This window comes from Thamnophis sirtalis, unplaced genomic scaffold, assembly GCF_051295495.1.
Source record: "Thamnophis sirtalis isolate CommonGarterSnake01/CBP01778 unplaced genomic scaffold, rThaSir2_p1.2 scaffold_14, whole genome shotgun sequence".
In the NCBI taxonomy this organism is placed as follows: Eukaryota; Metazoa; Chordata; class Lepidosauria; order Squamata; family Natricidae; genus Thamnophis; species Thamnophis sirtalis.
In genome coordinates this window covers 18,975,388-18,992,452 of record NW_028261394.1, presented here as the reverse complement: position 1 = coordinate 18,992,452, position 17,065 = coordinate 18,975,388, and the positions used below count along the sequence as shown (strand labels likewise).

The 17,065-nt window shown below is 40.0% G+C and overlaps 1 protein-coding gene across 2 annotated transcripts in view; it reads right to left on the bottom strand.

The window, feature by feature from the left end:
• USP7 (ubiquitin specific peptidase 7) overlaps positions 1 to 17,065 on the bottom strand; it is a 105,577-nt gene that overhangs the window by 20,581 nt on the left and 67,931 nt on the right. For both annotated transcript variants that reach the window (XM_087728977.1, XM_087728976.1), the window contains exons 7-14: positions 9,756 to 9,886; positions 8,301 to 8,355; positions 6,276 to 6,356; positions 6,105 to 6,195; positions 5,364 to 5,446; positions 4,021 to 4,130; positions 2,454 to 2,610; positions 1,684 to 1,828 (exon numbers count right to left, since the gene is read on the bottom strand). In XM_087728977.1, coding sequence (XP_087585103.1) covers positions 1,684 to 1,828; positions 2,454 to 2,610; positions 4,021 to 4,130; positions 5,364 to 5,446; positions 6,105 to 6,195; positions 6,276 to 6,356; positions 8,301 to 8,355; positions 9,756 to 9,886 — 853 coding nt within the window. The remainder of the gene's footprint in view (positions 1 to 1,683; positions 1,829 to 2,453; positions 2,611 to 4,020; positions 4,131 to 5,363; positions 5,447 to 6,104; positions 6,196 to 6,275; positions 6,357 to 8,300; positions 8,356 to 9,755; positions 9,887 to 17,065) is intronic.

Here is a 17,065-nt window from a genome sequence, read left to right as displayed (position 1 = left end):
AATCCATCCATCGCATTTGAGGGACTGCCTCTCACCAAACATATCTACCCAACCCATAAGGTCCAGGAACATGGGAAGGGCTGGTCAACCTATATTCTAAAGCACCAGAAGGCAAGACAAGAAACAATGGATGGAAACTAATCAAGGAGAGAAGCAATCTAGAACTAAGGAAAAATTTACTGACAATGAGAATAATCAACCAGTGGAAGGACTTCCATCCAGGAGTTGTGGGTACCCCAACACTGGAGTTTTTTACGAAGAGGCTGGACAGTCATTTGTCCAGATGTTTTCTGCTTGGGCAGGAGGTTGGACTGGAAGACCTCCAAGGTCCCTTCCAACTCGTTTATTCTGTTATTCTGAATGTGGCAGGCACTGTCCAAGAAGGAATATCATCTGATGGGACATCTAAGGAATGCTCCAGCATCCATCCTCTGAAATATTTTCTTAGCAGTCCTCTCTCCCCACTCCTGGTCTTTTGGAAGAGCCTAAAATCTTGGCTCTTTTCCTTGGCCTGGGCCCTGACAATGGTCTGCCACATTGGGGGTGGATGAAGGGTAGAGAAGATTCTCACCCAGGATGTCCATCATCTTGGTTCTTTTAATCTTTTAAATTGTTTTTAGAGCTTTTAACACTTTTTATAAAATTGTAAGTTGCCCGGCTTGCTGTATTAGTGAGTTGGGTGCCCAGAGATTAATTAATTAGGTGAACAAGAGGCCTGATTCCTGCCTAAGATACCTTTGTATGTTCTTCAAGACAGCGGAATTCATTAGCCTCTCTTTCATAATACAAACTGTATCGTAACAAAGGGATTGTGGCAATCCTTTCAAGTCAGTTTTCTATCAGAAATGATGAACTATTTGCATTGGTGAACTGCTAGAAAGAACTTTAGTATTTGAAATGTCACTCTTCCAGTTAATACTATTTATTTATACTGTTAGCAATCTTTTAAACACTACGATACAACATTCCTTTGCAATGTTAAGCTTCTTAACCACGATTTCTTAACAGCTGCAGATTGACTGCAGATTCCACGAAGTACTGCCCAAACTGACATCAGGAAGACTGCTAATCACACGTCATCCTTTTTTAAAACAGAGGATACAAATTATTGCATCTCTGAAGGTCAGCATTTTCTTCAGTGGGATTTTAGAAATGTTTCTGTACTCAGTATGCCACATACATTATTTGTGCATGTCTTCATCTGGAGAGAGAGAGATAAATTTAAAACAAGAAGCAGAGCTTCAGACAAATTCATTCTGGATTCTTGAGCTGCCAATAGCTTAAGCCTTGTACTTATTTATTGATTAGAAGCAGTTTATTTTGATTTCAGCTTTTTTAACTGCTCTGGAGACCATATGATATCTAGTAGTTTTTTTCAATCCCTATTTGAAAGTTGAGTGTCCAGGAATCAGGCTTCTTAAATACTCTTCCTTTTTCACAAAAAGAAACCTAGCAGATACCACCTTAAAAATATACTTTAAGTAATTAGAGAAACAATTAACACTCTTCTTATAATTGTAAATCTCATTTGCCTTCCCTTCATTTTCAACATCACAGTTTTTGCAAACGTGGTTTCAGAAGTGCAAAATGTGAGATGGCTGTTAAACACAGCATGGAGAAAAACAACATTCAGGCCTGTTTTACATTTCAACAGTCTGTAGAACAGACGACTGGTGCACCTACTTAGTTTTGACTCCCTGATATAAACCAACATGTATGCGTTGGTGCAGTGCCGCACAGAGAGGTCATCATCATGGCCTCCATAGTTATGCTCAATTGCTTCTTCTTTTGTACATCTAGATACAACGTCGTCATCAAATTTACACCACTGTGAAAATAAAACAATGAATTCAAAAACTGCAATATGCAGAAAGTATTCAATAGAACGTTCATGTTCTAAATTTTAGAAACTTACACTTAAACTTATTCTAATTTTATCTAAGAACTGCAAACTGCCTGTAGCAAGCAGACCCAGCTATGTAGCTCAGAACTGACAAGCCTCAAGTTTGATACTGGAGCTTCTCTGAGTTGCTAGGGCTGATTCTAGACTGTACAAGCCAAGGAAAGTCCCAGAACTGATCCAGTTTCTCCTTGCTTGTTCCTTTGTACTGGAACTGTTTCAAATCCCTCTTGCATGTTAAACGTAGCATATAGAAAGAAGATTGCATGGCTATTTCTTAAAAAAAACAACTTAATATCTAGCATACTAAAAATATTTGGTGTAGCAGCACTTAAATAGAAACTATAGATTATTCAAGTTATGAAAACAGCCCCCCCCCCCCCGCATCTGATAAAAAGGCTGATAACTTTTCTAAAATCTCAGTTAACCTTCCACAATTTTCAAGACATTATATCTGGGGGAAAAATATATCATTCCTGATGCTAAAATTGTTAACAGGTGCTTCATTCAAAGAATTTCCAGTTAAATACCTGATGGTTTTTCTATGACTTACTTTTCCATCCCCCTTTGGGTTCAAGTAAACAACATAATGCCCCCCATGGTTGTCACCACTGTGTACGAGCACTGCGTGAAGAATATAATTTGCAGCATCTTTAGGATCAGTTTTTTGCAAGAATTCATCCAGAGGCAACTGATCTGGAAATTCAAACCTTTTACAAGAATAGAAAAAAAAAGAATTACACGGGGTTTGGAAATGCATGCAGTAATCAAGTTCTGTGCAACTCATAAGTGCATCATCTTTGAGAGATCAGTTGCATTGCTAGGTTTCTTATTAAGTATAGGTCCCAGACAATTTTATCTCTTTACTGCAGAATTTTTGTGCTGTCTATGATTGTTTGTTAAGTGCCTGGAGTTGTAAAAGAGGGAGGGAGGGAAGAAGGGAGGAGGGAGGGAAGAAGGAAAAAGGAAGGATGGTGGGACGAAGGAAGAAGGGGGGGACAAAGAGGGAGAAATAGTAGAAGTTTTCCTGTTGCAGGTTCTGAAATCAGTTTGCCAAATGCAGAAAAATTTCAGCTTTATCTTTTCCCCATCTTCCCAATTCCATGAAGATTGAGGTTAGAATGTATTTGCAGCAATCTCATAAATTTTAGTCTTGTTGCAAAAGCTAAGGAGTCTACAAAGAAAGCTGAGCTTTTCTACATCATTTACCAAAAGGACAGAACATGGAGAGGAATGGCCTTCTGCCAACTCACCTCACTAGCCCACTTCTCGTTTATTTATTTATTTATAGCCAATGATTCTCCCAACTTTACTTGGCGAAGAACAGAAATTGTCTATTAGTGAAAGCATTTATGGAAAGCATGAGGGCTCTTCTTAAAATCTAGGGTGGGGAGGGAAGGACAGCAGTCCCGTCCCTGAAGTTTCCTGCTTGGTACAAAAAGCTCAAGAGAGGACAGCTCTGAAGACTGTGAGGTTTGTTGTCCCAAATGTGCTTTTTCAGGAGGCAACAGGACTTTGTTTTTTTTTTCTTTGAAGACATTTTGCTTCCCATCCAAGAAGCCTCTTCAGCTCTGATGGTGGGGGAATGGAAGGATTGATACTCCTTGCAGACATCTAGTCATTTGCATCCTTTCCCACACACATTTACACCACTCAGCTGACCCTGATGACACAGATAAACCTCCAGGTGACCTTAACTCCGCTAAAAGGATGCAAATGACCAGCTGTCTGCAAGGAGTATCAATCCTTCCATCCCTCACCATCCTCTCAGAGCTGAAGAAGCTTCTTGGATGAGAAGCATAAAGTCTTCAAAGGAAAACCAGGAAGTCCAGTGGCCTCTTGAAAAAGTACCTTTGGGACAACCATGACCTGGATGACAGAGAATCTACACAGACATCTGAGGCATGTTGTAACGTAAGCAAGATCCCAGAATTCCAGTTAGCGTCTTCCATTTGCTCAAAGTGAACTATTCGAGATTATGTATTACTGCTCCCTAGGCAACCAGGACCCTCTGACATGCAGCCACCAGCTATGGTGCAAAGTTATCCTCATCTGTTCAGTAGCAATTGAAACATACACACACTCATTAGGATCCTAAGGGTCACCCATAAATATGTCACCTGTCGTTTATTTTGATGTTCTGGTCCGTTTGGGGATCGTACATGAAACGCATGAGCTGTAGGTGCAGCACTGGTGGCAACGTGAGGAATTTCACCCCTTTTTCTGCCTCCTGAGGTCGAGCAGAGAGAGACACAAATGCACAATTGAGTTACACATCACCCCTGAAAAACCGGCTTTCAACCAGAATGGCGAAATGGGCCCCCAGCTTGTCATAAAACAACTTACAGCTGTTCATTTAGTGACTGTTCAAAGTTAACAACCCCACTGGAAAAAGTGACATGACTGTGCTTCTCACTTATGACCATTGCAGCATCCCCGTCACTGGTTCATATTTACGACCGTTGCTGTGTCCTGGGGTCGTGTGATCCCCTTTTGGGGCTGGAGGGTGCGGGTAGGTGGGTGGAAGGATTAATTCTGACAGGAGCCAGTAACTAATCGCTCCATCCTTCCCCCCCCCCCCCCCCCGGTCCCTCCACTCTGGCTGCCCTGTCCCCATCTATTCTCTGCCTCCCGAGTCCCAGCTGATCGGGAGGGAATGGGGATTTTGCAGTATCCTTCCCCTGCCACGCCCACCAAGCCACGCCCATAGAACTGGTAGTAAACATTTTTGAATCCCACCACTGTACTACAGGTTATGACCACAATTCAGCTCAACATTTCTGTTGCTAAGTGAGACACGTGAGTAAATTTTGCGTCCCCCGCCCCTTTACCATCTTTCTTGCCACAGTTGTTACCATATTTTTCGGACTGTAAGACGCACCGGAGAGTATAAGACGCACCAATATTTTGAAGAGGTAATTTTTTTTAAAAAAATCATTTTTGTACTCTGCAGGCCTCCCAAACCCCTGCATGCCTCGTTTTTTGAAAAAATGGGGGGGCATGCAGAGCTTTAGGAGGCTTGTAGAGTGGTCCTGGGGGCTGGGGAGAGGGGCAAAAGTGGTCCGTTTTTTGCTCATTTTTGCCCTCCCCAGCCCCCAGGAGCACTTTGCAAGCCTCCCAAACCCTCTGCACATCCGTTTTTACAAAGGGGGTGGGATTTCAGTAGGCCAAAAATGCTGTATTCAGTGTATAAAACACACCCAGATTTTCACCCTCTTTTTTTTGGGGGGGGGGGGAGGTGTGTCTTATATTCTGAAAAACACGGTATCTTGGCTTCTAGATTTGGGATTCTACTCCTATGCTTGTTGTTGGTTGTGCTATTGTATGTCACCCAGAGATGTCTTTCTGGGGTAGCACTGTTAATAAATAAACACACTTCAATACACAAACATGCTGCTTTGGCAAGTTACGTTTCTCTGGCATCTTTTGCAATTCCACAGAGCTAGTTGAAGGCCAAGCGTACCTGCAAACCATGTTCCCCTGCATCATATTTATTGTCTCCGTCCAGCTGCTCCACTGCAACATAATCTATGAAAGACTCAAAGACTGAAAGAGACAAGGAAGAAGGGCTTTAGGTATAAACTCCATATTAAAAATGTATGAAACATTTCAGTGGGCACAACTCTTTCCCCTCCCTCTCAACTGAACCAAAGTATTTCAGAACTAAATAAAGTAGGGAGCTAGTTTCCAATAATACAAATCAGGCACTGAGTTTCTTAGGAGGATGATTCAGGAATCCTGGGTGCTCTCTGAGCTTGGTTGTTTGCTTGCACATAGGGAGCAAACCAGAAGTAGTATTCTGCCAGTTCTTACTGGTTTGGGCGAACTGCTGGAGGCTCTGCCCAGTGACCTTTGAGAACATTTGCGAACCGATAGTAAAGGCAAGTGAATCCCACCACTGGAGCAAACCCCACTCTCTTCTACACTCATGATGTCACCTAGCTGGGTAATGAAACATCTGCAAGGAAACCACCAAGCTCAAGAGAGCATTAAGGACATTACACTTCTGCTCAGAGCTTAACCCTGACCCCATCATTATCATCATCATCACTGATGATGTTACTTAATGGGGTAATGAAATGTCTCCAAGCAAACAACCAAGCTCAGAGAACAGTAAAGGACTCCACAGTTATTCTCTTCTCTTGATAAAGAAGGGCTTATCTGAGGCACATGATTTCTTACTTAAGAGAACACACATACTTACTATTTTTCTTTCCTTTTATACTAAGTTGAATATCATAATAATCCTCTATTCGTTCAGATCGATAGTCTACGTGTTTGCACTGGATATAGGACTGCAAATAAAAATGAGGCAGTGGGATATCGAGACAGGTGAACAATTTGTTTCCCACCCCTCCCCAAGTCTAATACATACCACCATCTTCCCTCTGAACAATTTAGGGATGGTCCCTTCGACGCAGGTGCCTTTCATTTTGTTTTCAACATTATCAAGCAACTGAAGAAAAAAACAGAACGCTTGAATTAATAATGAGCAGCCATTAGAATTTTATGTGTCGGACAACCCGAGAGGGAGCAAGGGAGGCTCGGGGGGCTCGGCTATCTCTCACGCAAGCCCAGCCAGGTAATTATTTGGTTTTCGTCTTAAAAGTCCGATTGCAGGTTCTGAAGACCTCAAAAAGGCAACTTCTCCATTTAAGAAAGGCATAGACGTCGATTAGTTTAAGTTTAGTTTACTTTATTGTCATTGCACATGCTACAACAAAATTAAATTACCGACAAGAAAACAAATTTATGGAGGGACACAGGCTGACATGGAGGGACACAGGCTGACAGATGCAGGAATATAACTTAAAATTAGCTAAATCTGATTATTTTAATTTGTAATAGATACAGCTGAATAATAATTGATATTGATGGTAATGTATATAATGTGGAATTGGCTGATAGATTGAAGAAATCTAGCTAATCTAATTGCTCTCTTTGTAACAGATATAGCTGAATAATAATTGATATTGATAGTAATGTATATAATGTGGAGTCGATATGATAAATAACAATTGGATATGAGAAAACATTTTTGGATTATACATAAAGAGTATTAATTACAATAACTATCACTATTATAAAAACTAAATAAAATACATACAATCAAATGTTAATCAATACTGGGAAAATGTTATGATATATGATATAACTAAATATTATGGATGTCCAGCTAAAATAGGATATGAGGATTTGATGTAAATAGAGGACTTTATAAGTAGTAAATGAAATGTCAGCATGTGTTATGGATTAATTTTCTGATATAGCTAAGGATGAAGGATATTTAAATAACTATAGGTAATTAAAACTGGAGGTATAATGATGTTAATATGGTAAACATTTGAGTTAAGATATTTGAATTAATATGAATTAATGGAAGAGAAGCACCAAAGCATGTTGTAACCAGCTGATATACTTCTTTTTTTTTAAAATAGATACCTGTGTTTTGTTCTTTTTCCCTGCCTGTCGTGTTTGTTTGTTTGTTTGTTTGTTTTTTGTCCTATTTTTTTTTTTTGCCTTTTCTTTTTGATTTTTTCTTTTCCCACTGGTGTGGGCAGGTATTGTTCAAGATTATTACTTGTATTAATACTTTTAAATAATAATTACAGTCAAATGAAAATGGATATATAATAATGCTTAAGTTAATATGAGTTATGTTTGTTGACCGTGGAGGATCTGTAATCGATTGATACACTTTCTACAGATGTAAAGAAAGATGCTGTACTTGTTTCAATTAAAATTAAAAAACATTTATTTAAATTAAAAAAGAAAAAGAAAACAAATTTACACGTTCCTTCAGATCTTTCCCTTATCAAATAGGTTTCCCAGTTGGTCGAAGAAAAGCTTCCTTTCAGCCAAGCTGCACTCCAAGTGACCTCATAACTATTTCCATATAGTTCCCTTGGTAACAATATGGAAATGTTTGCCAGTGTTTTTTATTTCAGGGAAGGGAGGGGGGGTCTAACTTGTATCTTCCCGGTCTAACTTGTATTTCTCAGAGGTCTCTCATCCAAAATATTAACTTAAGCTTCTTGGGATCAGCGGAAATGCTATCATCTGCTGGGATTGTAAAAATCTGAGCTCAGCCCTGGGGTGACTGCCTTAGGCCCATCAAACTCTACAAACCAGCAAAAGGCCTGTTTTTCAGGTGGTAGGACCACTTTTGCTTTTGAGTGACATGCTGGAGTCTGCACCTTAAAAAGAAGGTGAAGCCAGGGTAAGAAAATGGACAGGGTCAAGACAAAATTTAAAATCCATCCATCCAGCGGAACTGGAATTGTCTAAATTAATAAAAGCAGAGACTTAATGTGATTATTCCTTATGCAGAGGCTGAATGAAGGACAGGACTCTCAATTTGAATACTGCTGAGTGAAAATAGAAGAGAAACAATACGTACCACTCGGCATAATTCCTGAACATCATGTTGCATGAAGCTGTCTAAAGTCTCCCATCTTTTAAAAACAAAACAAAACCAAAAGCGCCACTTAAAAAATGCTCACATTTGAAAGCAACCCAGAAGCATCAAATATATCTGACTCGGTGCACCAAAAAACATAACAAAAAGGACATATTAAAATGAGATTAGCTATGAAACCTTTGGGAGTTCAGTTAATCTCTTAATGAATCATCAAAGGCTGCATTTTGCTCTGCTCTGAATGGTTGCTGGCCACGTGGACACACACTTCTCTTTCCGTTGGAAAGAAAATCACGATGGTAGCTTAACCTTACACACCAAGGAGGCCGGGCAGCTGCCCCAATGGGGCGTTAAGTGAAAGAAGAAAGTGATCTAGCAAAACAGCCTGCTGCATAAACACAAAAATAAAAGGCAACGGTTGGTCCATGATGCAAAATAAAACCGAAGGAACATAAAACAGTGGACCACAAACCAGAGCCTGTATTAATCTTGCAAATATTCTACATAATAACACTTGGCACAATCTCGTATGACGGCATGCGTTACAGACTGGTTTGGTTTAAGAATCAGACAACAATTCTGCTTAAGGAATTTTAGGAAGTTCTGGGAAATATTCTGTCTTCAACATGAGGTCACATGTATCGTGTTGGGATCCCTTCCATCAAGCAAGGTCATCCAAGGGGAAAAGGCTACACATGGCCACAACCCCTTGGCTATAAGAATGTCCTATGCCCCAAGTTCATTGTTAGTTTAAACTGGGGTGGGGAATCGTGGTGCTTTTTTGCCTTGCGGACTTCAACTCCCAGAATTCCTGAGCCAGCATGGCTGGCTCAGGAATTCTGGGAACTGAAGTCCACGGGTCATAAAAGGGCCATCATTCCACATCCCTGCTTTAAAGTAGTGAATGCCAACTTCTTCCCCCTGTGAATCAGGCCTGCTCCTTTCTGCTTTCAGGTGATGCTCAAGAATGACAGGATATTGGTAGCAGACTGTTGAGGGGCTTCAAATGAAAGGATTTCGTTGTCTTAAGATGCACCGAAACTAACTTAAATTAGACACCTCCATCAGGCCCCAGGGCACAGCCACATTTATTCAGTGCCAGAGTGCGCTAGGAGCTGCACCTAAGTAGTGCTGCGATGTTTAATTGATTAAAAGAGGTTTGTTGTGATTAAGCACATGCCTCCCAATTATGCCAGCAAGCATTTTTTTTACAAAAAAAAAACCAAAAACATCATTGTTTCTGCCCATATGAAAGTTTGAATCAATACGCAGATTAAGATTTGTGGGGTTAATCGATTAAACATGCTTTAATTTTGTTGCAGCCCTAATAAGGCACCGTCTGCACTCACAAAAGGTACACAATTTAAAGAGACCAGAAAAATTATGTTTATCATTTAGCTGTTGAAGAGGTCTTGGAAACCCCTTGCCAGCACTTACCCAAAAGATTTCGTTAGCTTCTTGGTTCCTACTGGTTTGTCGCTATGTTGAAGTTCATAGAAGACTCTCTGCAACGCTAAAGGGACACTTTTTGAAGAGTCGTCTCCTTCAGTAGGCATCATATATACAGCCTAAAAAGTACATGGAAGTTGAGTTTAAATTCTGAAATCAGGTCCCAATCCTTTTGTTCTTAATGCTTTGTCCCAAAGGTGCAAAGCATTTCACTTCTCATCCAAGAAGCTTCATCAGCTCTGAGTCAGAACTGAAGAAGCTTCTTGGATGAGAAGCGAAACGTCTTCAAGGAAAAAGAAAGTCCAGTTTACTACCTTTTGGAAAAAAGCACCTTTGGGACAGCCCTGACCTGGAGAATCTTTTGTTTTTTCATCTAATGTCTGCTTCCCTCTGGTGATTTGTTGGCCAATTCAGTTCAATACTCCTGAACAACCTGCTTTGCAATAACCAACAACAACCCAGGCTGCTGTCAGGGAAAGGTTGTTTACATCAGACAACAGGTTGGTCTTTGAGACCCAAACTACCACCAAACCAGTCCTCCGTTTGAGTCTGGGAAAATGGCACTTAGATTCCACTCAGCTCTTAGGATTTATAACATGGGATTAGGGATGGGGGAAGGGAGAGGAGTTTCTAAACAAGACTGCCTTTTCATAGGCGAGGAAGAAATGGAGGGGAAGTAAGAGTAGGAGAGGGGGTAGGAAAGGGAAGAAGAGGGGAAGGGTGGGGGAGAGGGAGGGGAAGTAGAAAAGAGAAAGGAGAGGAGGAAAGAAAAGAGAGAAGGAAAGAAGGGAGGGAAGGAAGGAGGAAGAAGTTGTTGTAAAATAAGATGGATGTATGGAATGGTAGAAAAGCAATCTCAATTATATTAATTGTAGGAGGAGAAAAATTGTTATAAATATTAAAAGATAAGACACATTATTAATAATAGTTATGAGATTATATGTTTGTGAATGTATATATGAGAAATACAAATTAAAAACTGTTTCTTTTTTTTTAAAAAAGGCTGCCATTTCATGTTGCTTTACTGTTGACTTCTATCCGGCCTTTACCCTCACATCCTGGGATATTATTATAAAGATGGATCATCTCACAAATTTCAAACAGGATTAAGGTCAACTGTTAAACAAAACTCTGATGGCCCCCCAAGTCATTATCCTCAAAACCAGAGAGAAGTGCAGATTTCTTAGCTCAGAATCAGAATGCTCAGTTCCCCTAAGACCACAACTCTCCCAACTACACAGTTGTAGTAAAAGGTAAAGGAGACTCGGCGGATTTTACTCCGCTAGTTGTTGCCGACTGTAGAGGACAGTGCTCATCTCCGCTTCAAGGGCATTGAGCCAACTCTGGCTGAAGACATTTTGGTGGTCTTGTGCCAGCATGGTCATGGAATGCTGTTACTTTTCCACCGACGAGGTACCTATTGATCTACTCGCATTTGCATGCTTGCTAACTGCTAGGAGCTGGGGCGAGGATGGGAGCTTACCCTTTCATGTGGTATTCGAGTCTCGAACCTGGGTTGCTGGCAAGCCCAGCCTCTTAACCTCTGAGTCACTGCACCGCCCTGCACAATTCTAGTGGAGGAGTCCAAAGAAATACAGATGTGCCAAACTCCAGTTGAGGCAGTGCCTCAGGCAGAGGACTCCTGCAGCTCGAGGCACCTGATCGACCTTGACTATCTATTCCGCAGAGCTGCTTGTTTTGGCACTAACTCCCTTATCAAGCAAATTTCAATCCTGGGAGCCTGAAATGGGAGCTGTTCAACTTCTAACCTACTGTATTTTTCAGAGTATAAGACACACCTTTTTCCCCCCAAAAAGAGGGTGAAAATTTTGAGTGCGTCTTATACGTCAAATTTAGCCCCACCCACCCACCGGCCCCCACCCTTTGGCCTCTGCTTCCCAGCAATTTAGCTCCTTGCAGCAAATGGAGAAAATGGGGGTTGCGGAGGCTCAATAGGCTATGGCAATACCTGCAGCCTGAAACAGCTGATCATCAGGAGCCCCCTGCTTAAACTGAAATTGAAAGTGAAACTTGCTGTTTGCTGCAAGGAGACAAAGGCAGGTTTTTTTCTTCTTCTAATCAGGCTAAACTGAAAAGAGGCTGTTTGCTACAAGGATAAGGTGACCAGACGTCCCGATTTCAGCGGGACAGTCATGCTTTATAACAATTTGTCCCGTGGCGTTTTTAAAAAGTCCCAATTTTCTGGCTTCATGTTGAAAGCCCAATGGATTTGCTTAAGAAATCCTAACCGGGGCAAGACAAAAGACACTCTGTCCTAACCTCTCTCTCTGTCTCAGTACTTTCATTGAAGATATAATTAAAACATTAAAGCAAGAAAATGGACCCCCCTGCGCCCCTTTTACCTCATTTTATAAGAAAAAATGACCAAGTACCATAGAGTTCCAGGAAATACTTGGCTAGAGAAGCTGCAAGTGTTACTTCCTGGATTTTCCGGAGGGGAGGGGCACGGAGGTCGGAAAAAATAGTGGCAAAGTTTTTTTGAAAAATATTTCCCTGACTAATTTCACCATTTTAAGTTGCTCAGTTCTTTGTATTAACATCTACATCATTTTGGATTGACTTGGAGTGCTCATTTGTGCCTGCTGGTAAGTGAGCTGGGTTTTTTCTTTTATTTTTTTAATGTATTTTAAAATAATATTTTATTTATTGTGCATAGGATTTTTTAAAATATTTTTATTCTGTGTGGATTCTTTTTTTAAATTGTCTTAACTATTTAAAAAAAGATTCTATTCAAAATAAATTGAAGTGAAACCATTTTTAAAAATTCTATGCACAATACTTTGAAATGTTTTACTTCAATTTATTCTGTGTGGATTCTTTTTTTAAATTGTCTTAGACTATTTTAAAAAAGATTCTATCCAAAATACAAAATACCAGCTGCAGTTATTCACTTAAGAACTGTGGCAAGAAAGGTGGTATAGTGACCAAAGTTACAATGGCATTGAAAAAAGTGACTGATGACCATTTTCACACTTAGTGACCATTTTCACACTTAGCGACCATTGCAGCATCCTCATGGTCACACAATCAAAATTTTGATGTTTGGCAACAGATTCATATTTATGATGGTTTCAGTGTCCTGGGGTCATATAATCACCTTTTGACAAAGTCAAATGGGGAAACCAGATTCACTTATGCTACTAACTTATCAGCTGCAGTTATTCACTTAAGAACTGTGGCTAGAAAGGTGGTATAATGGGCTTAGTGACCAAAGTTACAATGGCATTGAAAAAAGTGACTGATGACCATTTTTCACACTTAGTGACCATTTTCACACTTAGCGACCATTGCAGCATCCTCATGGTCACGTGATCAAAATTTTGATGTTTGGCAACAGTTACAATTTATATTTGTAATGTAGTTATGTTGAAATAAAAAACAAATATTACAATACTATTTTTGTTGCTCCGTATAAAATTTTTAATCAAGTCTCTCCCCCTCCCCCCCCCCCGGGTCAAAGGTGTCCCTCTTTACCAATCTGAAAATCTGGTCACCTTATACAAGGAGGTAAGTCAATAACTATAAATTCTTATAGAATGTTCAAATTATTAGACTTATTTTTTAAAGACTGCTTTATTATTGTTCTAGACAACTTAACAAAATGAAGAAGCTTTTTAAAATAAATGCTTGATCTGAAGAGGCCCAGTGCTATTGTATCTTCTTTTAAATAGCAGAAAACTTCCAGAAGGCCACATCAATTTTAACAGCATCTGTACAAGTATAGTCTGAAATGTAACACCACAAACAGTGTATATATTTTGTACTGTTTACTGTTTGGTGCAAGGAGGCAAATTGCTGGGAGACAGAGACAGATTTCTCCCCTCCCTTGCTTTCCTCCCCAAAAGCTAGGTGCATCTACTTCTGAGTGTCTTATATTCCGAAAGATACGGTCAATCAGTAGAACAATTCTGAATACCAAACTCACATACACTCCCCCCCCGCCCGCCCCCCAGCCTCTTGGTCAAATGCTTGTAGAAATATGCTGAAGAGGGGATTTCCATGGGACGCCCTTTCAAGTCTGTGTGAAACAAAAATCCAGGGCATCACTTGTTCTCACACTGGCCAATGTGCTCTTTTATCCTATCACATCGTATCATTTTGCTTTATATAGCAGGTTGAATTGGGTCAAAATTTAGGATAATGTTTGCAATAGATTATGCTGTCCTTCTTCCCTCTTACATAAGGCAATACAAGGTATTATGAGTAGGATAAGTATGCTTTGCAATCTCCCAGCTCTGCTCTGCAAAATAAAATGGAAAATTTCTGCCTGCAAGAATTCCGATGGGTTTCCAGACCTGCTGCAGAAGTAGGAGATATTTATCAGGCAAAATTGTATCTCATTGGCCTGGTTTTCAACAAACGTTGTGAGTCAACTTTGGAGAATGAATGGAGCTCAGGGACTGACCACTTGCTCTTTGCAGTACACTGAACTTTCCATGATTCTGTTTGTGAACCTGTGATGGAAGGCAGAAAGGATTGTGAAAGTCTACCGACACAAGGCAGCAACCGTTCCTGGAAGCGATGAGAACAACCACGTTCCAACTCTGTTAATCTGTTATCTTATTTAGTGGAACATCTTTAGTTGACTCTAGTTGCAACTACCCACAGCCGAAAAGGCCAAAGAAACTCTCAGGGGTAATTAGTTTGCAGAGCTATCCAAGAGATTGACTTTCCTAAAATCAAAGAACTAGAGAAGGAAAATAAAGTGCTCTAAAAACAAGAAGCAAAAACAAAGGTGGCTTTCTTTCCTTTGGCACAAAGCCTAAACAACGAAGGACCCTCATTATTAACCAGGAAGATAGTAATAAACCAAAATACAAAGCTTTCTGCTTTTAAAAAAATGTGGACATGTTGAAAAAAAAAGGGTAAGACAGCTTGTTACTATTTAGGGCCATAAAAACCCAAGAAAAGCACTAGAGATAAGGAAATAAGGCAGAGGAGTGGGAGAAAATAATTTAACCTGCTTGCCTTCCTCAAGTGTATGAGTGGAGCAACCATGAAAATCCAAGCACTTTTCTGTATTCTGCAAGATCAAAGCTTCATGGACTGAAAGAATCCTTGGAAGTTGCTGGAATTGGTTTATGACAGCATTTCCTGCTACCTCAGACATTCACAGGAGGGTCTTCGAGATCAAAAGCACTCAAAGACTCATCCTCCGTAAAATTTATTCCAACAGGTTTTAAAGCCACTCAAGCTAATGGCCACGATTTGTGGTGGTGAAGAGTCTTGTAGGATGAAAGAGTTTGTGTGAAGTTGTGCTTTCTTTTATCTACACCAATTCTTCCACCGGAGCTAGGATTTGGTTCTAATGTCAGGAAAAGTCCAAAAGGACCTCTATCTGCCCACTTTCTTTATGCCAGGATGGATGATTTTAAAATGCCTCAAATCACATCGGGGTCGTGTGATTGTCTTTTGCGACCTTCTGACAAGCCAAGTCAATGAGGAAACCCGATTCACTAAACAACTGTGCCACTAATTTAAGAACTGCAGGGAATCTGTTTAACGATTGTGGCGAGGCAAGTCATAAAATGGGACAAAGCTCACTTAGCAACATACATTTTGGTCTCAATCGTGGTTGTATGTTGAGGACTGCCTATAAAGACCTTCAAATACCTAGACTGAGCAGACAAGAAGCAGATGGCAGGCAGAGATAAAGATTCAACAGAGGAATTTGGGAGGCAAGTCAAAAAGAGCATAGCAATTAAAGTATTGAAGCGGGCAAGAGACAATGGATAGATTATTTCTCTTTTTTGTTATTGTTCTGATTTCCTTTTCCTTTTCTCCCTATCTTTTTTTTTAGGTAAGTGACATGATTAGAAGTTAGATAGGATAGAAAGGAAAAGTCTTTTAATGAAGGGTGACATGATAGAATAAGTGATAGAAATAAGAGAAGTGGGAAAAGTAGTGTATACACCTTTATATAATAAAATAAAAGTAACAACAAGAGAAAACATGGAATAATTGAATAATAACAGATTACAACCTAATATAAATGTGTATCATTATTAGAAATATATAAATTGATTGAAATAATTATGATTAACTTTATTAGTTTTATTTATATTAGAATGTATGACACCCAGGTGTCACATTGTTCATGCATTAATTTGATATATTTGTTAAAAAAAACCAAAGCCCTTCAAATTTTCTAGCCTTGCCTCACCGAAGAGGTCTTTGAGCTCCCTGATAATTCTGCCTCTTTCCATCGGCATGTTTTGGGTGCTTCATTGCCTCTTTTCTTTCAAATGTGGAGATCTAACTACATTTGTCGCAGAAACTTAGTAAACTCAATCATGGGAGCATGGATGGGATGGGGGCCGTAGAAAAAAAATCAGTAATATGAAAAGTTCCTTCTCATCTTCAAATACAGGTATCCCTCAACTTATAACCATTCATTTAGTGACCATTCAAAGTTACAATGGCACTGAAAAAAGTAACTTATGACATTGTTCACACTTGTGACTTTTGCTGCAACCCTATGGTCCTGTGATCAAAATTCAGACATTCAGGCAACTGTCTCATATTTATGACTGTTGCAGCGTCCTGGAGTCATGTGATCTCCCCTTTTGCAACCTTCTGACACGCAAAGTCAATGGGGAAGCCGGATTCACTTAACAACCAGGTTACTAACTTAACAACGGCAATGATTCACTTAACAACCATGGTAAGAGAAGTCGTAAATGGGGCAAAACTCACTTAACAATGTCTCACTTAGCAACATAAATTTTGGGCTCAACTGTAAATCGAGGACTACCTGTAACATCCCTTTCAAGAGTTCCTCACAGAAAAAAAGGTTTTTACGATCAAAGATGGCTGTTCCCAGCCATCAGCATTTATCCTTTCTGTAAAGTCCAATGAAAACTTAAAACACTGAGCAGGAAAAACGCTGAAAGAGACTTTTTGCTCATGGGAGAAATCTAATTTAAATCTAACGACAAAATTCACAATGGAACAAAATGCAAACAGCAGCCCAGTTAACCCTGTTTTTCTGAATAGGGAACATGGGAGCTCATGACGACAATGGCACCTGAGCAGCTCTGAGATGCCATAAACCAGCAACCAGGGATAAAATGGCACTGCCCTTTTCTTCCTTTCACTGATTTGAATCCCCACTATCTTTGCTGCTGCTGCTAACGCTGCTTCGCAGTGCTTGGAAAAGCCTTGCTTGTGTGCACGAGTCACGAGACTAAATCTATGACTGTGCACAATCACACTCCTCTTAATAGCAGGGCTGTCTCCGTTACATAAAGTGAACGCTATCGATCGGGAGAGGGGAA